The 26,274-nt window shown below is 45.5% G+C and overlaps 1 protein-coding gene across 3 annotated transcripts in view; it reads right to left on the reverse strand.

Annotated features, from left to right (window-relative positions):
- LOC139572375 (basal cell adhesion molecule-like) overlaps nucleotides 1-26,274 on the reverse strand; it is an 85,090-nt gene that overhangs the window by 21,980 nt on the left and 36,836 nt on the right. For all 3 annotated transcript variants that reach the window (XM_071395107.1, XM_071395105.1, XM_071395106.1), the window contains exons 2-3: nucleotides 5,894-6,018; nucleotides 2,452-2,671 (exon numbers count right to left, since the gene is read on the reverse strand). In XM_071395107.1, coding sequence (XP_071251208.1) covers nucleotides 2,452-2,671; nucleotides 5,894-6,018 — 345 coding nt within the window. The remainder of the gene's footprint in view (nucleotides 1-2,451; nucleotides 2,672-5,893; nucleotides 6,019-26,274) is intronic.

The raw sequence follows: 26,274 nt of genomic DNA on the forward strand, positions 1-26,274 counted from the left end.
TCTCTCTCACTCTCCTCCCTCTATCTTTCTCTCTCTCTCATCCGTCTATCTTTCTCTCTATATTTCTCTCTCTCTTCTCCTTCTATCTCTATCTCTCTCTCTCTCCTCCCTCTATCTTTCTCTCTCTCTCCTCCCTCTATATATTTATATCTCTTCTCCCTCTCTCTCTCTCCTCCCTCTATCTCTCTCTCTCTCCTCCCTCTATCTTTCTCTCTCTCTCCTCCCTCTATCCTTCTCTCTATATTTCTATCTCTTCTCCCTCTCTCTCTCACCTCCCTCTATATTTCTCTCTCTCTCTCCTCCCTCTATCTTTCTCTCTCTCTCCTCCCTCTATCTTTCTCTCCCTCATCTCCCTCTATCTCACCTCCCTCTATTTTTCTCACCTCCCTCTATATTTCTTTCTCTTTCTCTCTCATCCCTCTCGCCCTCCTCCCTCTATCTTTCTCTCTCCTCCCTCTATCTTTCTCTCTCTCTCCTCCCTCTATCTTTCTCTCCCTCATCTCCCTCTATCTCACCTCCCTCTATTTTTCTCACCTCCCTCTATATTTCTTTCTCTCTCTCTCTCATCCCTCTCGCCCTCCTCCCTCTATCTTTCTCTCTCTCTCCTCCCTCTATCTTTCTCTCCCTCATCTCCCTCTCTCACCTCCCTGTATTTTTCTCACCTCCCTCTATATTTCTTTCTCTCTCTCTCTCATCCATCTCGCTCTCCTCCCTCTATCTTTCTCTCTCTCACCTCCCTTCATATTTCTCTCTCTTCTCCCTCTCTCTCTCCTCCCTCTTTCTCTCTCTCTCCTCCCTCTATCGTTCTCTCTCTCTTTCCTCCCTCCATCTTTCTCTCTCTCACCTCCCTAACTCTCCCTAATTCCTCTCCCTTCACTCCTCTCTTTCTATATTACTCTCTCTACTCTGTCTTGCTCCTCATTGTTCTTCCAGGTGTCTGTTTGCTGACTAGAACTGGCAGAAATGTAACACATTGTTTAACATGGGTGTCAGTTTCCACATGGAAATGAAAGACGCCATAGAGAGGGAAGTAGCATGCATGGATGCACGTACAGACACATACACACATGTGCACACACACACACACACACACACACACAGCTGAGGGAAATGGAGGCAGGATGTATGGTGTCAGTGAGTGTATCACTGTTTCCCTTTCTGCTCAGACCATTATACCTGCTACTGTAGTGTAAACCTCCCCTGGGAAGCCCATTGTTTCAGAACACTCAGGCTATCCCTCAGCCCTTGTAGGGAGTCATTAAAAACTGCTCCTATTCAGTTGGGAGAGGAAGGCAGACAAATAGGAGATACAGTACTTTAGGGAGCAGTCCTGAGTGGCCTGTTAAAGTCTATAGTCAGGTATTTGACTTGTCTTAATTAATTGTATCAGTGCTCCATTAAGGTACTCTTTATAATCCAGGCTGTATCACAACCGGCCGTGATTGGGAGTCCCATAGGGCGGCACACAACTGGCCCAGCGTCGTCCAGGTTTGGCCGGTGGTAGGCCGTCATTGTAAATAAGAATTTGTTCTTAACTGACTTGCCTAGTTAAATAAAGGTTAAAAAATAATAATAATAATAATGGCACATATGACATCTACTTTACAATGTGTGAACTAATAGCCATTTACATCCTAAGTAATTCCTTCAGACTTGAATGTCTATAGGGCACATGCATGTTAATGAATGACTTACAGAGCCTTTTAAACAGCACTTAAATGGTTATTGAAGTGTCACTCAATTCTCTAACCAACACCATTCACCCTCTACCCCCATTGGCCCAACCCAAAATAATGATATTTATTGATATTGGGCCAACCCCAAACATTTTACTTCCTGGTGTATTTTAACACTAGGAATAGGATTGCTAATATGTTGGGGTTGCAGAGGGTGACAAGGACACAACGACCTGGTCTGGGGTCAGCTCTCATCGCCATGGTGATAAATCAGGAGAATTCTGGACGGTCATTAAGATGACATCTATTAGACATGACAGATGCAATTGAACTATTAACAAATTGTGTCAAGTGTGATGTTCATAGGACTAATTGACCTCTGGGCAGCTTATTAGACATAGCTTTCTTACAAAGATGATGTTAAGGTGCAAGAAAGAGTCTTACTTTCACTACCATTTATTATCTCAATCATTTTACGTTGTTCTACTCACTATTTAGTTCATGTATAATGCTTATTATTGACTACACTCTGCAATGCAAAAATAATATTGTTCATTAACTAAGTTTGTACGTTAATCGTTGATTTAGATGCTCACACTCACAATCACACACACACTCTCCTCCAGCACACACAACACACACACTCTCATCCCGACAGTCAAAATCCAGCCGGCATCCCATACAGCGAAGACCGCATCAGTTACTAAAGGTCACAGTAGGATCACTCTAAAGGTCACAGTAGGGTCACTCTAAAGGTCAGTGGTCAGTAACTCACAGAAGACTTTGAGCTGTGTGATGGCCTCTCCGACTCCAGCAGGGCCAGCAGTGACCTGGCAGTAGAAGGGCAGCTGGTCCTCCACCGCCACGGGGGAGATGGTCAGAGAAAAGTCCCTTCCCATGGTCACTCTGTCGGACAGACGTGTCCCCTCATCAGTCTTCCCCTCGCCGCCCGACACGGAGCGGAACGCAACACGCTTCCTGGTGCCACCCTCCTCCTGGTGAGGGGAAGAGGAGAGAGGGGGAGAGGGGGAGAGGAAGGAGAGGGAAAGAGAGAGGGGAGGGATAGAGAGGAGGGAGATTAGAGAGAGAGTGAAGTAGAGAAATAAGATGAAAGACAATCAGGGTGGAGAGAGGGGAAGAGGAGAGAGGGGAAGAGGAGAGAGGGGAAGAGGAGAGAGGGGGAAGAGGAGAGAGGGGGAAGAGGAGAGAGGGGAAGAGGAGAGAGGGGAAGAGGAGAGAGGGGAAGAGGAGAGAGGGGAAGAGGAGAGAGGGGAAGAGGAGAGAGGGGAAGTGGAGAGAGGGGAAGTGGAGAGAGGGGAAGAGGAGAGAGGGGAAGTGGAGAGAGGGGAAGAGGAGAGAGGGGAAGAGGAGAGAGGGGAAGTGGTAGATGGCCAGAGAGGAAATGTTTTTCACAAGTTCAATAAACAACAGAGACACTTCACAGAGATATGTACAGCGCCTTCAGAAAGTATTCAGACCACTTGACCCTTTTCCGCATTTTGTTACATGACAGCCTTATTCTAAAATTGATTTAATAGTTTTCCCCCAACATCAATCTACACACAATAACCCATGACGAAAAAGCAAAAACAGATTTTTTGAATTTTTTGCAAATGTATTAACAAAAAAAACTGAAATATCACATTTACAAGTATTCAGACCGTTTACTCAGTACTTTGTTGAAGCACCTTTGGCAGCGATTACATGGGGAGTTTCTCCCATTCTTCTCTGCAGATCCTCTCAAGTTCTGTCAGGTTGGATGGGGAGCGTCGCTGCACAGCTATATTCAGGTCTCTCCAGAGATGTTTGATCGGGTTCAAGTCCGGGCTCTGGCTGGGCCACTCAAAGACATTCAGAGACTTGACTCGAAATGTCAGAAGGTGAGTGTAGCTGGTGCATAAAGTCAGGCGCAGGAGAGCAGAATGAGTGAGCAACGTACTTTACTCAACAAGGCACAAGGTAACAATTACACTTGACCAAAACAAGACGGTAAAGATAACGCACGGGTGAACACAGCACCCGCCAAAAAACCAGCCATCAAAATAAACCTAACTGAACATGTAATAATCCCGCACAACACCATGGGGGAAACAGAGGGTTTAAATACAGGAACAAATAATTGTGAAATGGAAAACAGGTGTGTGAAAACAAAGACAAAACCAAAGGAAAAAGAAAAGCGGATCGGCGATGGCTAGTAGACCGGCAACGCCGACCGCCGCCCGAACAAGGAGAGGCACCGACTTCGGCGGAAGTTGTGACACGAAACCACTCCTGCAATGTCTTGACTGTGGGCTTAGGGTCATTGTCCTGTTGGAAGGTGAACCTTCGCCCCAGTCTGAGGTTTTAATCAAGGATATCTTTGTACTTTGCTCCGTTCGTCTTTCCCTTGATCCTGACTAGTCTCTCAGTCCCAAAAGCATGATGCTGCCACCACCACACTTCACCTACAGACGTGACGCTTGGCATTCAGGCCAAAGAGTTCAGTCTTGGTTTCATCAGACCAGAGAATCTTGTTTCTCATGGTCTGAGAGTTCTTTAGGTGCCCTTTGGCAAACTCAAAGCAGAGTGGCTTCCATCTGGCCACTCTACCATAAAGTCCTGATTGGTGGAGTGCTGCAGAGATGGTTGTTCTTCTGGAAGGTTCACCCATCTCCACAGAGAAACGCTGGAGCTCTGTCAGAGTGATCATCGGGTTCTTCGTCACCTCCCTGACCAAGGCCCTTCTCCCCCGATTGCTCAGTTTGGCTGGGCGGCCAGCTGTAGGAAGAGTCTTGGTGGTTCCAAAATTCTTCCATTTAAGAATGATGGAGGCCACTGTGTTCTTGGGGACCTTCAATGCTGCAGAACATTTTTGGTACCCTTCCCCAGGTCTATGACTTTACAAAATCCTGCCTCGGAGCTCTACGGATAATTCCTTCGACCTCATGGCTTGGTTTTTGCTCTGATATGCACTGTCAACTGTGGAACCTTATATAGACAGGTGTGTGTCTTTCCAAATCATGTCCAATCACTTGAATTTACCACACGTGGACTCCAATCAAGTTGTAGAAACATCTCAAGGATTATCAATGGAAACAGAATGCACCTGAGCAAAATTTGGAGTCTCATAGCAAAGAGTCTGAATACTTAGGTAAATAAGTTATTTTCGTTTTTTAGCAAATTAGCAAAAATGTCTAAAAAACAGTTTTCGCTTTGTCATTATGGGTTATTGTGTGTAGATTGATGAGGGAAACGTTTTTCAGTGGTTCTGCTGAATACAGGGAGTCAAAAGATATTAGCCCGAAGTGCACCAACACCACATGAAAAAATACAACAAAAAATACTGTATAAATACTATAGTATTCACTGCAGTGTTTTTGCGGTATTTACTGTAGCATTCCCTACAGTATAGTGTTTTTGCTATAGTATAAATACTGTAGTAAAATAAAACTGTAGTATATACTATAGTAATTAATGTAGTGTTTTGCAGATTGTAGTATACTGTAGTATTTACTGTAGTGTTTTTACGGACATTACTGTGGTGTTTATTATAGCGTTTTAGTTTTATTATCTTTGACATAGAAGTGGAGGCTTTCTCTTTGCATGGAACACAAAACTACGGTCCATACTTGGCATGTAGGTTTCTCAATTAAGGGTGGCACAAATTGGGATATGTGGAGGGGAATGGGCAGGGTATATGGAAATTAAATACTGTAGTATTTACTGTAGTGTTTTTGTGGATATTACTGTAGTATTTACTACAGTGTTTCTTTTGCAGATAATACTGTAGTATTTACTATAGTATTCTACAGTATAGTACAACATCTATAGTAAGTACTATAAATTATCGAGGGATACTACAGTGTATCACATTACCCCTACCTACATGTACAAATGACCTCGACTAACCTGTACTAACCCTGCACATTGACTCGGTACAGGTACCCCCTGTATATAGCCTCGTTATTGTTATGTAATTTTATTGTGTTACTTTTTATTTTATTTTATTTGTTACTTTAGTTTATTTAGTCAATATTTTCTTAACTTTATTTATTGAACTGCATATAACTACCTGTTGGCGCATGTGACAAATACAATTTGATTTGATTTGGGTATTTAGTATTCTACAGTATACTACAGTTTACTACTGAATTCTATAGTAAGCACTGTAGTATTATCTGGTAAACTGTAGTGTTTTTTAAATGTGGGAAGCCAGGAGTAAATAGTAGGAGACTTACAATGAACCACTCTACGATGTTGTTCGGGGAGCGAGGGATTTTGAAGGTGCAGGGCAGACTGGCTGACTCTCCCTTGATCACCTCCACCTTGGGAGTCACTGTCACTGTCACGACGGCCCAGCACACTGCAGAGAGAGAGATAGAGAGAGAGAGAAGGAGAGAGCGGGAGGGAGGGAGAGGGAGAGGGAAAGAGAGGGGGAGAGGGAGGTGATGATTAGTTATTGAGCCACTTTCACATTATTATGTTGAGTTTAAATACACACGTTTTTATGTCAAACACCTATTATTATATAAAAACGAGTCTAAAACAAAATTGGAAAGTTCAAATAACAGCATAAGTTAAGATCAGAGAATGTTTGCTGATGGAAAAGGCAAGGGTGTAACGTTACACACACATGCCACACACTGTTCAACGCTCCATACCAAAGATGTGTGTGTGGCATGTTACGTAATAAACATAAACACACACACACACACACACACACACACACACACACACACACACACACACACACACACACACACACACACACACACACACACACACACACACACACACACACACACACACACACACACACACACACACACACACACACACACACACACACACACAAACACAAGGATGGAGGGAGGTAAATAGATGGGTGTGGATTCCAGCTGTGGAGTTGAGTCCAGATTGTCCATCCTTTAACTGAACCTACCAGCTCCTGTAATTAAATGAAGCCTACAGATGTGTGTGTATGCGTGTGTGTGTACATGTGTCTGTGTTTGCATAAAGCCCCGAGCTTCTGATTGTTTCAAAAGAAAGGTAAAAAAACTAAGACAGCTGAGTGGCGCCTAGGCAGGTCTTTATCAGTGCTGGAGCACACCTTTTCCTGTGATGCCCCAGACAGATAACACACACAGATAAACAAATAGACAGACAACAGCAAGAGGCAGCAGTCTGTGACTAACCCCAAACACACTTTATACTCACTGAGACACAAAATCACTCACTGAGAGACACAAAATCACTCACTGAGACACAAAATCACACACTGAGAGAAAATGTATGAAAACCACTGTACTGTCGTGTATGAAATGAAGATTGGCCATTTTCATAGTAATGAACAAACAGCCTGACAGACGGTTTATTGAGGACAGAGTAGAACACAATGGGTAGAATATAGAAGGACACTCGGTCAGAAAGAACAGAGTGTCCTTTCTGGCAGGCAGCTCAGTGGAGACTACATTCAACTGGAACATTAGGATGCACACAGTGTCTTAGATATCAATGAGAGGAGAGAGAGAGAGAGAGAGAGAGAGAGAGAGAGAGAGAGAGAGAGAGAGAGAGAGAGAGAGAGAGAGAGAGAGAGAGAGAGAGAGAGAGAGAGAGAGAGAGAGAGAGAGAGAGAGAGAGAGAGAGAGAGAGAGAGAGAGAGAGAGAGAGAGAGAGAGAGAGAGAGAGAGAGAGAGAGAGGTGGACAGAGAATGGTTCCTGGGGGGATAGTGACAGTGGGGAGGTCTCACCCCTTTCCCTGCTACCATTCTCCACTCTGCTCCCCAGCAGGCAGTAACAGTGGGGTGGTCTCTCACTGCTACCATTCTCCACTCTGCTCCACAGCAGGCAGTAACAGTGGGGAGATCTCTCACTGCTACCATTCTCCACTCTGCTCCACAGCAGGCAGTAACAGTGGGGAGGTCTCTCCCTGCTACCATTCTCCACTCTGCTCCACAGCAGGCAGTAACAGTGGGGAGGTCTCTCCCTGCTACCATTCTCCACTCTGCTCCCCAGCAGGCAGTAACAGTGGGGAGGTCTCTCCCTGCTACCATTCTCCACTCTGCTCCCCAGCAGGCAGTAACAGTGGGGAGATCTCTCACTGCTACCATTCTCCACTCTGCTCCCCAGCAGGCAGTAACAGTAGTGTGGGAGATCAGGCTACAATAGAAGAGGCTACATTCATATCCATTTTGCAATTCATTCAGTGCCGTTTGTGTCTAATAAAAATCTCCATATACAATTAGGCCTTGGCCTTCATAGCTGTGTATGATGTTGTGGTCACTAGCTAAAGTGGCAAGTATCACTACAATGAATCTGCTACTATTTCTAATGACATGTAGACTGTGTGTTAACAGGATCAGGCCTGTTCAGTATGGTACAGTTGACCCTACGCTGTAGTATTCCATACTATGTAGAAGACATACACACACTGACAGCCTTACATAATAGGCCAGGGGAGATCTTTACTGGATACACTTACACACATGACTGCAAAATATCACGTCATCAAATCAAATCAAATTGTATTTGTCACATGCGCCGAATACAACAGACAACAGACCTTACAGTAAAATGCTTACTTACAAGCCCTTAACCAACAATGCATTTTTAAGAAAAGTAAGTGTTAAAGTATTTACTAAATAAACCGGTACAGAGTCAACGTGCGGGGTTACAGGTTAGTCAAGGTAATTGAGGTAATATGTACATGTACACACTTAGATGAGGTACGATCACGAATATCCTACCAACAGGACATCAAAAACTGTTATATCCTATGTTTCACGGAATCGTGATTGAATGACGACATGGATATTCAGCTAGCGGGATATACGCTGCACCGGCAAGATAGAACAGCACACTCCGGTAAGACGAGGGGGGGCGGTCTGTGCATATTTGTAAACAACAGCTGGTGCACGAAATCTAAGGAAGTCTCTAGATTTTGCTAACCTGAAGTAGAGTATATTGTGATAAATTGCAGGCCACACTACTTGCCTAGAGAGTTTTCAGCTATACTTTTCGTGGCTGTTTATTTACCACCACAGACAGATGCTGGCACTAAGACCGCACTCAGTCAACTGTATAAGGAAATAAGCAAACAGGAAACCACTCACCCAGAGGCGGCGCTCCTAGTGGCCGGAGACTTTAATGCAGGGAAACTTAAATCAGTTCTACCAAATTTCTATCAACATGTTACATGTGCAACCAGAGGGGGAAAAATTATCCGATTTACAGAAAACAAAGAGAAAGTGTGTGTGTGGTGTGTGTGTGGGGGGGTGGACAGATGGGAACTAGACGCTCCGACTGTGGCCCACAGACACACTGACTGACATGGAGCACACACACACACACACACACACACACACACACACACACACACACACACACACACACACACACACACACACACACACAAAGCATGCAGTATTGATGAGCAACATAAGCTACACGAGTGGCGCTAGAACAACTAGAGTAGAGCTTCCACAAAGACATAGGCCCATACTGGAAGTCACATTGATAACACAAATCCCCTAGTTAAATACTGCACAATGGTACAGGAGCTCAATTGAGCTTAGTGTTTTAAGCTTTCCATGGTACAGTCCCTCATACATACTGTGTTAAACAGTTAATGGGAGTACATCTGACTAAATCCTTCTAACATAGCACTGGCTTACGCACACACATGCACACACACACGCACACACACACCAACACACACGCACAAACACCGCACACACACAGCAGGAGCGGGAGCCCCTCATTATGAAAGGAACCAGCAGGATCCCCTCCTCAACCCTTTCTTTTCTTCTCTTGTTTCTTTTTATTTCTCTCTCTCTCTTTCCCTTGTTGTCTCCATACCTACTGTCGTATTCTGGACATCAAACTGAGTTTTTCATTCCTCTGCCTGCCTACTGCTCGGACTTTCCTGCTTTCATCCCTCTCTCTCAAACAGCATGTGAACACCCACAGGGCATCCTGTCTCTACTATCTCTCCCTATGTGTGAACGTGTGTATGAGTGTGCCTGCATGTGTTTCTCAGTCACTATTCATAAGGCCTCTCTCTCTCATTGGCTCTAAAATGGACCTACTCACTGATAACTGTTAATGTGGCATTACTGTCTGTCCCACTTCATCCAAACAGTGTCTTCACTTTACTTTTTTGCAATTTTGTTGTGTTACATCCTGAATTTAAAATTCATTCAATTGAGATTTTGTGTCACTGATCTACACACAATAACTCATAATGGCAAAATATAATTTTGTTTCGAGAACATTTCAGAAACCAATAAAAAAATTGGAGCTGAAATGTCTTGAGTCAATAAGTACTCAACCCCTTTGTTATGGCAAACCTAAATAAGTTCAGAGGTAAACGTGTGCTTAACAAATCGCATAATAAGTTGCATGTACTCATTCCTCGTTCAATAATAGTGGATAATAAGATTTTTGAATGACTACCCCATATCTGTAACCCACATATACAATTATCTGTAAGGTCCTTCAATCGAGTAATGCATTTCAAACACAGATTCAACCACAAAGACCAGGGAGGTTTTCAATGCCTCGCAAAGAAGGGCACCGATTGGTAGACGTGTACAAATAATAAAAGCAGATGCTGAATATCCCTTTGAGCATGGTGAAGTTATTAATTACACTTCGGAAGGTGAATCAATGCAACCCGTCACTCAGTTGCCAGAGAGGAAGGAAACTGCTCAGGGATTTCACCATGAGGCCAATGTGGATTTTAAAACAGTTACAGAGATATGATAAAACTGAGGATGGATCAACGACATTGTAGTTAATCCACAATACTAACCTAAATGACAGAGTGAGAAGAAGGAAGCCTGTACAGAATAAAAATATTCTAAAACATGCATCCTGTTTGTAATACTGCAAAACATGTGGCAAAGAAATTAACTTTTTGTCCTGAATACAAAGCACTATGTTTGGGGCAAATCCAACACAACACATCACTGAGTACCACTCTTCATATTTTCAAGTGTGGTGTAGGCTGCATCATATTATGGGTATGCTTGTCATCAGCAAGGACCAGGGAGTTTTTTAAGATAAAAAGAAACAGAATAGAGCTAAGCACAGGCAAAATCCTAGAGGAAAATCTGGTTCAGTCTGCTTTCCACCAGACACGGGAAGACAAATTCACCTTTCAGCAGGACAATAACCTAAAACACAAGGCCAAATCTACACTGGAGTTGCTTACCAAGACAACAGCGAATGTTCCTGAGTGACCTAGTTATGTTTTGACTTGAATCGGCTTGAAGATCTACGGCAAGACTTGAAAATGGCTGTCTAGCAATGATCAACAACCAACTTGACAGCGTGTGAATAATTCTAAAAAGTATAATGTACAAATATTGTACATTCCAGGTGTGCAAAGCTCTTAGAGACTTACCTCAAAAGACACAGCTGTAATCGCTGCCAAAGGTTCTTCTACAAAGTATTGACTCAGGGGTGTGAATACTTATGGAAACTAGATATTTCTGTATTTCATTTTCAATGAGTTTTTACTGTCATTATGGGGTATTGTGTGTAGATGGTGAGATTTTGTTTTATTGAATCCATTTTTTAATTCAGGCTGTAACAACAAAATGTGGAATAAGCCAAGGGGCACTGTAGCATATACGATACAGCAGGATGATTAATGATGTGTGTAACAATTATTTGTGGCTATCTGGCTAGCTAACAATAGTAGCATTTATTTATTAACATATCAAGAAAAAATATTGTAGTCAGGCAACATATGAGATGTAAAAAGGGAACATTTCATTCCGAGTGTATTTTCTCTCGATTCAGTTGAAATAATGGCCACCATTGATTGCACACATTTTTTAATGGTTGCGTCATATTTCATTGCATACTTTCCATTGAAGCTTGCATCGATGCATGCTTCAAAATTTGTACAAACGGAATACGCATTAGAGAAGTGCCCTCTGTGCGCCGTTTCGCATACTTTGATTTGAACTCATACTCCGACCCTCCCTTGCTCCAATTTGCGTGCTCAGAGCACAGTAGTATGCATTTTGAGAAACACACATAGAATCACGTTATAGCAACATTCTGACTGGCTGTGTATGAAAACCCCTGATAAAGTGGACACAGGTAGACAACCAAAGAGCAATGCGAAATGGAGAAGAGAGGAAGGTCAATGTGTGTGTGTGAGTGTGTGTGTGTTTGTGGTGTATGTGTGTGTGTGTTTGTGGTGTATGTGTGTGTGTGTTTGTGGTGTATGTGTGTGTGTGTGTGTGTACGTGTGTACATGTGTACGTGTGTGTACGTGTGTGTGTGTGTGTGTGTGTGTGTGTGTGTGTGTGTGTGTGTGTGTGTGTGTGTGTGTGTGTGTGTGTGTGTGTGTGTGTGTGTGTGTGTGTGTGTGTGTGTGTGTTTGTGTGTGTGCGTGTCAGTCAATCCTTGACACTAACAGGATTAGTTGTGTTGTGCTTTGCCGTTGGGTAGGCAAAACAAACACTGTCTCAGAGCCTCAATGACACACACACACACATCATTGAGACACACACTCACACACACACACACTTGCGCACACACACATCATTGAGACACACGCACACACACACACACACACACACACACATAATTGAGACACACACTCACACACGTGTACACACACACATGCACACACACAAATCACATTGAAATGTCAGCACCTCAACCTCAGGCAGTATATATTCTAGTGCAGGAGAAATGATTTCACAAGGCAGCAGGACCATTACTGCAATGATCGCCACGCTCTGTTGTTGTGATGGAAACTATCGCCATGGTGATGGTGTTACTGACCCATGGGGGTCATCATTATGGGATGTCTATGACAGGGGTGTGGCAGTGTTCCCCGTGACATTTACACTGACACAGTAAACAGTCAAACCTCCATAGAGACCAGAGAGATACTCACTGTGATGGGGATTCACTCTGAAAAGAACTCAACTATTTATCTATCATTATTCTACTATTTGCAGAAAATGTACCACAACAATGCCTGTGGAACAATATTAGTAGCACTAGTGTCAACTGTAGTATCCTGTACTGCATATCAACCAGCCGGCTCTTTTCACTGGGCACGCTCATATTTGGAATAGCTGAGTGCATAAGAAGCCTGGTGGGCTATGTGGGCTCCCAGTGTGTGTGTGTGTGTGTGTGTGTGTGTGTGTGTGTGTGTGTGTGTGTGTGTGTGTGTGTGTGTGTGTGTGTGTGTGTGTGTGTGTGTGTGTGTGTGTGTGTGTGTGTGTGTGTGTGTGTGTGTGGTGGAGTGGGTCAGGCTGCCAGTGTCAGGGTGGGTCTTTGTAAGATCTGGCGTCCGTCAACACTACCGTGATGAGACAAGAACAGGTGCAGCTCAGGAACAACAGCTGTTGGCACACACACACAAACACACACGCAGACACACACAAACACGCTAGCTTACAAAGAGAGCCACAGACAGACAGACAGACAGAGAGAGAGATAGAATAGAGGAAAGAGGGGGATGTGGAAAAAGAAGTGAAACTACATGGTTACAAGCTTAATATAACAGAGACAGGAAACTAGCCACTGATACAGGCAGAGACGAACAAAGAACAACATGGAAAAGTGGAAATATGTTCGTTGGGCAGACTACATTCTCATTCAAAGATCCTGAATATTGAGCAGATATCAGCCTCAGGGACTTTATTGCTGTGATGTCAAGCTAAGTGGGGACCTTTGGGGGAACACATTGATATGTATCAGATGCTAATGAAGAGATCTGACATTTACCCATGAACTAAGATGAAAGAGAGGAGAGCCAAAGAGATGGAGGGATGAGATGTGATGGATGGAGAGGGGGAGAGAGATGGAGGGTTTTAGGGAGGGAGAAAGAGGGAGAGAGGGGTGGGTAGGAGGGTGGGGGATAAAGCCGCCCAACATTGGGGTCCAGTGGGAGGGAAGAGGTAGATGGGATATGGGAGGGAGGTGGGATATGGGAGGGAGGTGGGATATGGGAGGGAGGTGGGATATGGGAGGGAGGTGGGATATGGGAGGGAGGTGGGATATGCTGTCTAAATTTGAAGGAGCAGAGGAAGACGGATAAAAGGCAGATATACAGGCCAGGTCAGCTTTGGGAGTGAGGGTAGGAGGAGGAGTTGGGGAGGAGGAGGGGCTGGGGAGGAGGAGTTAGAGAGGAGGAGGGGCTGGGAGGGGTAAGCATATAGGATGATAAATCTCCTGTGCCATCAGGGAGGTCTGTGTTGTTTTAATGTCTCAATGGAGAGGGTGTCTGACCGACTGTCACTCCTAAACTATGTGGGACGTCTAAACACCAAAAGTATGTCTGTCTAGATTCTAGACCTCCTGGTGCTGAGCTGTGGTGAGAGATACAGGAACAGCACATAGTCAACTAGAAGTTCATCTTAAATCAACTGAGGCACTTCCATCCAGCATACTGTTGTCACAAGACACTTAACGCTAGTGGGAACAAATCAGTTTAAACTTAAACATAAGAGATTCTGTTTCTCACTGATTTCACTAGTAGTCATTACTGTCCTCAGTGTATTCTAAACTAGGCTCTTTAATGGACATAATAACAGAAGACTATTCCCTCGCAAGAGACAATGATACTGGCAGGAACCAATTAAAGTAACCTTAGAACAGGCCAGCAGACTAAAAGAGGCTTCTGTCTCCAGTCTCTATCATAAGTACCTTCAGTCATGACTTGTGGTTGATTCTGATGATCTATTGTTGAAAGAGATGATATCTAGCAGCCATCCATTTTGATTCAAACATCCTCTGACCTTATCAAGGGTCACATTACAGCTGTTGTTGTAATGGTGTGTGTGTGTGTGTGTGTGTGTGTGTGTGTGTGTGTGTGTGTGTGTGTGTGTGTGTGTGTGTGTGTGTGTGTGTGTGTGTGTGTGTGTGTGTGTGTGTGTGCGTGCGTGGGTGGGTGTGTGTGTGGCCTGTCCCGGATGGAGATGCCACAGGGCACCCCTACACACCCCTACACCACAGCTTCCGGAGGTGGTACAGACTGGCTGTCTGGTACAATAGAACCTGAAGAGTGGCAGAATACCAGCTCACACCTGTGCCACCTCACCCTCACACATACTGTCTTTGTGCAAACTGGAAACCGCATATCCTGAGGCTGCATTTACTGGAAATCTTAGGAAAACGCTACCGAAGTTTTATCAACACATCTCCTGTGCTACTCATTCATCAAGCACTCTGACCATCGCTACTCCCCCTTCCGGGATGGCTACAAGGCCCTCCCCCGCCATCCCTTCGGCAAATCAGATCACGCCTCCATTCTGCTCCTTCCCTCCTATAAGCAGAAACTTAAACAGGAAGCACCCGTGATAAGGACTGTTCAACATTGGTCTGACCAATGGGAATCTACGCTTCAAGATTGTTTTCATCACGCAGACTAGGATATGTATTGAAGTATACACTGACTCGGTGACTGAGTTCATCAGGAAGTGCAATTGTTCCCACTGTGACAATTACAACTTATCCAAACCAAAAACCATGGATAGATGGCAGAATTCGCACAAAACATCCTAAGCCGCGTGCGTCTTCAGAGCATGTGCAGACCAGCTGGCTGGAGTGTTTACAGGCATATTCAATCTCTCCCTATCCCAGTCTGTTGTCCCCACTTGCTTCAAGATGACCACCATTGTTCCTGTACCCAAGAAAGTGAGGGTTTCTGAACTAAATTACTATCACCCCGTAGCACTGACTTCTGTCATAATGAAGTGTTTTGAGAGGCTTGTTAAGGATCATATCACCTCTACCTTACCCAACACCCACAAAAATTGGCATACCGCCCTAACAGATCCGCAGATGATGCAATCGCCATCGCACTGCACACTGCCCTATCCCATCTGGACAAGAGTAATACCTATGTAAGAATGCTGTTCATCGACGACAGCTCAGCATTCAACACCATAGTGCCCTCCAAGCCCATCACTAAGCTTGGGGTCCTGGGTCTGAACCCCGCCTTGTGCAACTGGGTCCTAGACTTCCTGACAGGCCAACCCCAGGCTAAGAAGGTAGGCAACAACAACTCCACTGATCCTCAACACGGGGGCCCCACATGGTTGCATGCTCAGCCCTCTCCTGTACTCCCTGTTCACCATGATTACGAGGCCATGTACGTCTCCAAATCAATCATCAAATTTGCAGACGACACAACAGCCACTAGAGCCACGGCCTGTTCACTCTGCTACCATCTAAAATCAATCAAATCAAATGTTATTTGTCACATGCGCCGAACACAACTTTACCGTGAAATGCTTACTTACGAGCCCTTTCCAACAATGCAGTTAAAAAGTAAGAAAATTAACAAATAGATAAAAGAAAATAGTAACACAATAAAATAACAATAACAAGGCTATATACAGGCTATATATAAGATACAGAGTCCGTATACTGGGGTACGAGGTCGTTGGGGAGATTGATTGAGTTAATATGTGCATGCAGGTTTGGTTAGGTGATTGATTGATTTAGTTAATATGTACATGCAGGTTTGGTTAGGTGATTGATTGATTGATTGAGTTAATATGTACATGTAGGTTTGGTTAGGTGATTGATTGATTGAGGTAATATGTACATGAGATACGGGATGAAAAGCAGAAAGTCCGGGTAGCCGTTTAATTAACTCTAGAAGGTGGAGACAGTACAGACTGAAAAGCAGCTTCTATCTCCAGGCCATCCAACTGTTAAATAGTCACCACTAGCCGGCCTCTGCCCAGTATCCTGCCCTGAACTTAGTCACTGTTACTAGCCGGCTACCACCCGGTACTCTACCCTGCACCTTAGAGGCTGCTGCCCCATGTACATAGTCACTGTTACTAGCCGGCTACCACCCGGTACTCTACCCTGCACCTTAGAGGCTGCTGCCCCATGTACATAGTCACTGTTACTAGCCGGCTACCACCCGGTACTCTACCCTGCACCTTAGAGGCTGCTGCCCTATGTACATAGTCACTGTTACTAGCCGGCTACCACCCGGTACTCTACCCTGCACCTTAGAGGCTGCTGCCCTATGTACATAGTCACTGTTACTAGCCGGCTACCACCCGGTACTCTACCCTGCACCTTAGAGGCTGCTGCCCTATGTACATAGTCACTGTTACTAGCCGGCTACCACCCGGTACTCTACCCTGCACCTTAGAGGCTGCTGCCCCATGTACATAGTCACTGTTACTAGCCGGCTACCACCCGGTACTCTACCCTGCACCTTAGAGGCTGCTGCCCCATGTACATAGTCACTGTTACTAGCCGGCTACCACCCGGTACTCTACCCTGCACCTTATAGGCTGCTGTCCCATGGACATAGTCACTGTTACTAGCCGGCTACCACCCGGTACTCTACCCTGCACCTTAGAGGCTGCTGCCCCATGTACATAGTCACTGTTACTAGCCGGCTACCACCCGGTACTCTACCCTGCACCTTAGAGGCTGCTGCCCTATGTACATAGTCACTGTTACTAGCCGGCTACCACCCGGTACTCTACCCTGCACCTTAGAGGCTGCTGCCCTATGTACATAGTCACTGTTACTAGCCGGCTACCACCCGGTACTCTACCCTGCACCTTAGAGGCTGCTGCCCTATGTACATAGTCACTGTTACTAGCCGGCTACCACCCGGTACTCTACCCTGCACCTTAGAGGCTGCTGCCCCATGTACATAGTCACTGTTACTAGCCGGCTACCACCCGGTACTCTACCCTGCACCTTAGAGGCTGCTGCCCCATGTACATAGTCACTGTTACTAGCCGGCTACCACCCGGTACTCTACCCTGCACCTTAGAGGCTGCTGCCCCATGTACATAGTCACTGTTACTAGCCGGCTACCACCCGGTACTCTACCCTGCACCTTAGAGGCTGCTGCCCCATGTACATAGTCACTGTTACTAGCCGGCTACCACCCGGTACTCTACCCTGCACCTTAGAGGCTGCTGCCCCATGTACATAGTCACTGTTACTAGCCGGCTACCACCCGGTACTCTACCCTGCACCTTAGAGGCTGCTGCCCTATGTACATAGTCACTGTTACTAGCTGGCTACCACCCGGTACTCTACCCTGCACCTTAGAGGCTGCTGCCCTATGTACATAGTCACTGTTACTAGCCGGCTACCACCCGGTACTCTACCCTGCACCTTAGAGGCTGCTGCCCCATGTACATAGTCACTGTTACTAGCTGGCTACCACCCGGTACTCTACCCTGCACCTTAGAGGCTGCTGCCCTATGTACATAGTCACTGTTACTAGCCGGCTACCACCCGGTACTCTACCCTGCACCTTAGAGGCTGCTGCCCCATGTACATAGTCACTGTTACTAGCCGGCTACCACCCGGTACTCTACCCTGCACCTTAGAGGCTGCTGCCCTATGTACATAGTCACTGTTACTAGCCGGCTACCACCCGGTACTCTACCCTGCACCTTAGAGGCTGCTGCCCCATGTACATAGTCACTGTTACTAGCTGGCTACCACCCGGTACTCTACCCTGCACCTTAGAGGCTGCTGCCCCATGTACATAGTCACTGTTACTAGCTGGCTACCACCCGGTACTCTACCCTGCACCTTAGAGGCTGCTGCCCTATGTACATAGTCACTGTTACTAGCCGGCTACCACCCGGTACTCTACCCTGCACCTTAGAGGCTGCTGCCCCATGTACATAGTCATGGAACACTGGTCACGTTAATCATGTTTACATTCTGTTTCAGCCACTTCATATGTATATTCTGTATTCTAGTCAAGGCTCATCCTATATAACTACTGCTGTACACACCTTTTCTATTCATATACTGTCCATACTGCCTATACACACCATCATATATATTTATATTCCGGACTCTGACATTGCTCGTTCTGTTATTTCTTAATTCCTTTCGTTTTATTTGGGGGATTTGTGTGTATTGTTTTGTATTGTTAGATATTACTGCACTGTTGGAGCTAGAAACATAAGCATTTCGCTGCACCTGCGATAACATTTGATTTGACTTGACCCACACACTCTCTGTCATGTAGTCAGATTTCATGTTCTAGTTTCAGTCTAAGCAGTCCTCCTAAGAGAGGGGATCGTAGCTCACTGGTATAAACAAGGTTGTGAAAGGCTGAGTTTCTACACTACATGTTGGCCACAGCTGCTGAAGGTCAGGTGGGTTTAACAGACTTGTGTCTAAGAGGAACCAGAAGCCCGGTGTTTTATTTGACCATTCAGCTTATTTACCGTCAAGGGCTTGTTCACCTAGCACGCACGCACGCACACACCCACGCACACACACAACTTCTGTTTGAGCACATGTCTGGATGGTCAGGGAATTGAGTGTGTGTGTGATGATTCAGAGGATGTGAGCTGACGTTCTCCACTGAATCAAACAGGACAGGTTGTTAAGCGTATGGACGCATCCACAATCTACTGGGCTATAAATGCACTACTTATCCTACTCCTCAATGACACAGATATCAGTATGAGAATCCATATATCCTCCTCTGTTATGCCATAAAACACTACTCTCAGAGTCCCCCTCCAAAGCTCAATGACTCGGCAACAATTTCTGTATGTTTATCTGTGTCAAGGGGTCTGCTTTGAGGGTACTTTACCCTGTGTGTACAGCCTTAGATACATCACAGCCTATGGTGTGTGTGTACATTCTCTGTCTCTCTCTCTAGGGTTCTGGGTCAAAGTTTAGGGCCCTTGGACAAACAGTGTGAAGTGGGATACAATGTCAGCTCAGCTCGGCACTTTTGTCTCACAAGACATTCCGCCTCGCCACTCCAGTTGTCTTGGCGACGGGGTCAGGAGTCAAACCCATTCAGTGGGAGGCTTGGTTAGGCCTGTCTGGCTGTACTTTGGAACAGGGGTAGGAGAGGGGGAGACAGGGAGGGAGCAGAGAGGGAGGAAACTTGAGATGGAGGGGGAGATTATGAGGATATTGGGACAGAGTTAACTTCTACTTACTAAATAAACTAACTTTTAAATCTAAGAGTCAAGAGTTGCCCCTGCTTCCCCACAGTGGCAAGAAAAAAAATGTATAGAATAAAGTTTTAGAGAGAGGAAGTGTTCTCTCTAACCAGATTAAGGGGTAAAGAAATAAGGCAATAGGCTTAGCTGCAGTAGGAAAACGGGTTTGAAATGTCTGGGATTTACTACCAATGTATTTAGCTGGTACTCTCATCTATTAAGCGTTACAGTGTAAAATGTAACACATCTTTCAGAGAGAATATCAGGAAGGTCATTAATAAAGCTAAATTATTTGACAGACTCTGGATCCAGTATATATCAGTCTATTAAAAGAGGGTTATTGAGGAAATGGCCATCCATCGCCCAGCCTGGATATGAGACCTTGAATGTCTGTGCTGCTGTATATAACAAAGGAAAACTGTGAGTGAGACAGTCTAAACAGTAAATTACATTTGGAATTGGCTGAAAATATAAAGTAGAATTTCATTACTGTCCCCATTAAAGAGATACAAAGCAGAGGAGAGACAACCAATTACTGGAAGCTCTCTGTCTCCTAGCGCCCAGCACACATTTTCAGAGAAACTCAATTTGAGCCTGCTTGTGTGTGTATGCCTAAAAAATGTCATTAAAAAATGAAAGAGTGAGAGGGGAACCCAATCACTGGGTGTCACTAAAGAGACAGAGACGAGAAAAGGTGTTAATATTTAATGTTTGGGGCCCAAATCTGCCCCTCTCTCCCTCCTCCTCCCATCCCTCTCTCCCCCCTCCTCCCATCCCTCTCTCCCTCCTCCTCCCATCCCTCTCTCCCCCCTCCTCCCATCCCTTTCTCCCCCTCCTCCCATCCCTCTCTCCCCCCAGGCACTCCAATTATGAATCCTGTCTTCTTTCCCCCGACTTTACCAATTTCTCTTTCCCCATGAAAGGCAGCCCAGGGCCAAAATAAAATTTGGAAGAGAGGGACCAAGAGAGGAGAGGGGTGGGGAGGAGGGGGTTTCATTTGAAAGCTAAATAAGGGAAGGAGCTCTATAGGAGTAGCAGTAGGTGGTACAGTACAGAGAAAGGGACAAGAAGAAGATGAACACGCTAGAGTGCAAAGTGAGTAGGGAGGGGTGAAAGAGAGGGGGGTGAGGACGGACAGATGAGTTCATGAACGAGAGGAGGGGGAGAGAGGAAAGACCCTCACAGAGGGGGAGGTGAAGAGAGGGAGAGAGGAAAGACCCTCACAGAGGGGGAGGTAACGAGAGGGAGAGAGGAAAGACCCTCACAGAGGGGGAGGTGAAGAGAGGGAGAGAGGGGGAGAGAGGAAAGACGCTCACAAAGGGGGAGGTGAAGAGACGGAGAGAGGAAAGACCCTCACAGAGGGGGAGGTAAAGAGAGGGAGAGAGGAAAGACCCTCACAGAGGGGGAGGTAAAGAGAGGGAGAGAGGAAAGACCCTCACAGAGGGGGAGGTGAAGAGAGGGAGAGAGGAAAGACCCTCACAGAGGGGGAGGTGAAGAGAGGGAGAGAGAGGGAGAGAGGAAAGACCCTCACAAAGGGGGAGGTAAAGAGAGGGAGAAAGGGGGAGAGAGGAAAGACCCTCACAGAGGGGGAGGTGAAGAGAGGGAGAGAGAGGGAGAGAGGAAAGACCCTCACAGAGGGGGAGGTGAAGAGAGGGAGAAAGGGGGAGAGAGGAAAGACCCTCACAGAGGGGGAGGTGAAGAGAGGGAGAGAGGGGGAGAGAGGAAAGACCCTCACAGAGGGGGAAGTAAAGAGAGGGAGAGAGAGGGAGAGAGGAAAGACCCTCACAGAGGGGGAGGTAAAGAGAGGGAGAGAGAGGGAGAGAGGAAAGACCCTCACAGAGGGGGAGGTAAAGAGAGGGAGAGAGGAAAGACCCTCACAGAGGGGGAGGTAAAGAGAGGGAGAGAGAGGGAGAGAGGAAAGACCCTCACAGAGGGGGAGGTAAAGAGAGGGAGAGAGGAAAGACCCTCACAGAGGGGGAGGTAAAGACAGGGAGAGAGGGGGAGCCTCAGTGCTCCTATTGAATTCCCCTCCATTTCTCTCTATTTACTCTGGTAAATGAGTTGCCAATGACATGCATTTTTTGCCAATGATATGCACTGTTTGCAATCTGCCTGCGTATGCTGCTGCTAATGTCGTTCACACCGGTAATGGACGCTCAAAATGAACTGAATTAATTAGAGAGAGAGACAACCTCAGACAGAGATGGAGGGATTGATGAAAGATGAAGAGGGGGAAGGGGGGATGTGGTATGAGGGGAAAGGAGAGAAGAGGATGAGGTCCTCTGTATAAATCAAGCCAGGACAGCTCCCGTGGCTAGCTGCTTGGGATGTTTGGCAACACAGTGCAGGGGCACCTCTGTCATGTCATTGGAGATAATTTACAGCAGAGGAAGGATGTAAGAGAGAGAGAGGGATGAGAAGAAGGGAGAGAGAAAGGGGGATGAGAGAAGGGCTGAGTCAGAAGTTTAATATCGGAGCTTTAAGCGAGACATTAGGACTGCAGCTAATCTCACTAAAAGGGTTACGACAGAGTACTGCTCTCTCTCTCTACATCTCTACCTCTCTACCTCTCTCACACACTCTTTCATTTGCTCTCTGTCGCTCTCTCTCCCCTACCCCATTCTCTCTCCCTCTCTGTCTGTCTCCCCTTTCCTTTTCTCTCACTCTCTCTACCCTCTCTGACTCAATTGCCTTCACTTACCTCTCTCCTTCCCTTTTTCTGTGCCTTAATCTCCGTTGACTGAATTCTGTTGTCACTGTGTTTTCTCTTTATCTCCCTTATTTAGCTTTAATAGAAGGCCCCATGTGGCTCAATGGACTGATCTTTCTAGAAACACTACTGTGTCTGTAGTGTACTGTAGTGTAGTATACTGTAGTGGTCTGTAGTGTAGTGTACTGTAGTGTAGTATACTGTAGTGTAGTATACTGTAGTGGTATGTAGTGTAGTGTATTGTAGTGTAGTGTACTGTAGTATAATGTAGTGTAGTATACTATAGAGTATTGTACTGTAGTGTACTGTAGTGTACTATAGTGTCCTGTAGTGTAGTATACTGTAGAGTAGTGTACTGTAGTGTACTGTACTATAGTGTACTGTAGTGTTCTGTAGTGTAGTGTACTGTAGTATACTGTAGTGTAGTGTACTGTAGTATACTGTAGTGTAGTGTACTGTAGTGTATCGTAGTGTACTGTACTATAGAGTACTGTAGTGTAGTATACTGTAGTGTAGTGTACTGTAGTGTTCTGTAGTGTACTGTAGTGTACTGTAGTGTAGTGTACTGTAGTGTAGTATACTGTAGTGTTCTGTAGTGTACTGTAGTGTACTGTAGTGTACTGTAGTGTAGTATACTGTAGTGTTCTGTAGTGTACTGTACTATAGTGTACTGTAGTGTAGTGTACTGTAGTGTACTTTATTGTAGTGTAGTGGCCAGGGGAAACTAGGATACAGTAGCTGGCTCTACTTTGATTCAGATAAAAGGTATCAGCTATTATTGTCAGTCTGGAAATGATTTTTCACTGGACAGAAGATCCAGTAACATTATTTACAGTGCAGTGGTATAGTGGATCACAGGTCTATAATGCTGTATTACTTGTTATAAGCATTCATTAACCTTTATGATGCACAATGCATTGCAACCGTATCATAATCCATTATACCTGAACCTGTTGGCTTTAAGTAGTGTTACAGAAACATCACAGTGTCCCTTCATTTTGTCATCAGTCTCTCCTGCAGTAAGACCCCAGTCCTGCCGGAAAGCCTCTCTATGTGTACCCCCACAGTCCTGCCAGGAAGCCTCTCTATGTGTACCCCCACAGTCCTGCCAGAAAGCCTCTCTATGTGTACCCCCACAGTCCTGCCAGAAAGCCTCTCTATGTGTACCCCCACAGTCCTGCCAGAAAGCCTCTCTATGTGTACCCCCACAGTCCTGCCAGAAAGCCTCTCTATGTGTACCCCCACAGTCCTGCCAGAAAGCCTCTCTATGTGTACCCCCACAGTCCTGCCAGAAAGCCTCTCTATGTGTACCCCCACAGTCCTGCCAGAAAGCCTCTCTATGTGTACCCCCACAGTCCTGCCAGAAAGCCTCTCTATGTGTACCCCCACAGTCCTGCCAACCCACATGTACTTCATAGTACGCACACACGCGCTCCTTTTCCATGTTTCAGAGTTGTCCTCTCAACCACCACTTATGCCTCCTAGAAATATATTTCCTCCTATTTATTATTCCTTTATCTCTCCACCTCCTTTCTCCAGTTTCCACATTCTCACACTCAAGTGTTTTGTTTGTGGAACAAAGGCAGTCCCGTTGGCAACTTGGTTACCCATACTGTCAGTAGGCAGCAGGGGTAAACAAGGAAAGGGTATTGTAGTTTACTAGGGTAAACAAGGAAAGGGTATTGTAGTTTACTAGGGTAAACAGCATGGTGCTGCGACCCAGCTCTCACTTCCCGGCTCTAACAGTCACACACACTTCCTACTGTATTGTACTACTGTTGAGACCAGACAAGGGTCAGATACAGAAACAAATACTTTCAAATACTGGAAGTGCGCTTGAGTATACCTTTCTCTGTACAATGGAAAAGTCCCAATCCCCCCCCCCTCTCTCTCTCTCCCTCTACAGTGGTTGTGAGTGACACTCAGACAGTCTCATTTAGACAGGAATCCCTTCAGTTCTAATGAGGCTCTGCTTTGGCAGCAGATACAGAAAGAGAGACAAAGAGAGGAGAGAGAGAGAGCGAGAGAGAGAGACAAAGAGAGAGAGGGGGGAAGAGAGAAAGGGAGAGAGAGAGAGAGAGAGAGAAAGAAAGAAAGAAAGAAAGAAAGAAAGAAAGAAAGAAAGAAAGAAAGAAAGAAAGAAAGAAAGAAAGAAAGAAAGAAAGAAAGAAAGAAAGAAAGAAAGAAAGAAAGAGACAGAGAGAGAGATAGAGAGAGTGCTGTACTGGTTGCTGGTTCACTCTACATTACAGGTCCCTTCTACAAGTCACCTGGGACATGGTTTGGTAAAGAGGGGGAGAATAAAATGAGAGATGTAGAGAAAATGGATATTCTCTTTATTAGTCACTATTATTCACTGACATCAATTCATAATGGCCTGTTAACAAGACTGCTGCAGTATGTCAGGTGCACACAAAAGTCTGAGTCTGCAACCAGCAGAGAGACATGAATCTGGTGAGGACAGGTCTAAACGATGCTGAACTGTCCCACTTTGTCCTCTATGTGAAATATGAGTGGCCTCTCTGAATAAAGGGGTCTTAGAATAGGGTGAGTGTACTCCTTAGGGGGCCAAGTCACAGTGCATGACAAGTCAGCGTGACAATAATGAGATAACAGTTCCAACGGAGAACTCCCCCCTTTTTTATCTACATATCCCTCCTTTTAACAGGCCATGCTCAGCAGGCCGGTAAAGCCTATGGGTCTGAGAGGGAGAGATAGAGGAATAGAGAGAGAAACACAGTGGAGGAGAGATAGAGACTAACAATGAGGAGGGGAGGAGCAGCAGAAGTGTGTACGGTGGTGTATGTGCGTGATAGGGGAGAAAAACACAGAGGAAGTCAGCCAGGGCTGCTGTAGAGCACTTAGGAGATGGAGGAGAGAAAGAGAAGGGGGAGGGGAGAGAAGGAGAGGGGGAGGGGGTGCAGAGTATGGGTCAGTGCACTGCTGCCTACTCTGCTCTGTTCCACCATCACAATCACCCTCGCACCTGCCACCTCCCCCTGCCTCCCTCTCTCTCCTTCACTCCCTCTTCTCTCTCCCTCCTTTCTTTCTCTCCTTCCTTTCCCTCAGAGTTAACTCCTCCCCCCTCTTAGTCAAACAGGCTTTAACCGTGTTGACATTGCCAACAGGACGTTTGGAGAAGGAGGCCAGAGAGATACGGGACCTCCAGCCACAGGGAGATCACATTGTACTGTGTGTGTACCACCTAGCGTGTCACCAGCTAAGTGTGTATATGTATTTATTACGGCAGCAGCTACGCTTCCTGGGGTTCAAAATCATTAAGGTACAAAAAGTAAACAAAAACACTAGCTAATGTAACACACTTCCATCCACCAGATCTCACACTTCTCATTTGGTTGTTCAAACTCCTCTCTGGGTTAAAAAAAGATTGATTGATTGATTGGTCTTATCTTTCCTTATCAATCCTCATGTGAATGTGTCTTACAGATTTACCAATCCTCACTTAAACTCTCCTCTCTCTGAGACAGGTTTGTGAATCACTCATTGTTTTGGGATGTAGTTTCGTCTCTCTGCCCTTCGTCCTTAATCCATCGTTCTTATCTTATTTAGTGTAGATTTATGACTGGGACTGAGGGTGGTCAGAGACAGGACTTCACCCAAACAACATGAACTGTCTGCTGGGGTTATCAACACCCGCTGTCCCAAAACACAGAATAATCCTCCTCGGATTTAAAACTCCGTCTCTCCTTAAAGGTCCAATGCAGCCGTTTTTATCTCAAAATCAAATCATTTCTGGGTAACAATTAAGTACCTTACTGTGATTGTTTTCAATTAAAATGCTCAAAAATAATCAGCTTCTTATCAAAGAGCAATTTCTCAAGCAAGAATGTTTCTAGGTCTGTAGTCTGAGTGGGGAGGAGAAAACTGAAAATGTGCTGTTATTGACAGAGAGGTTTGGAACTCTCTTTCTTATTGGTCTATTATCTAATTTACCACC

Source organism: Salvelinus alpinus, chromosome 4, assembly GCF_045679555.1.
Source record: "Salvelinus alpinus chromosome 4, SLU_Salpinus.1, whole genome shotgun sequence".
In the NCBI taxonomy this organism is placed as follows: Eukaryota; Metazoa; Chordata; class Actinopteri; order Salmoniformes; family Salmonidae; genus Salvelinus; species Salvelinus alpinus.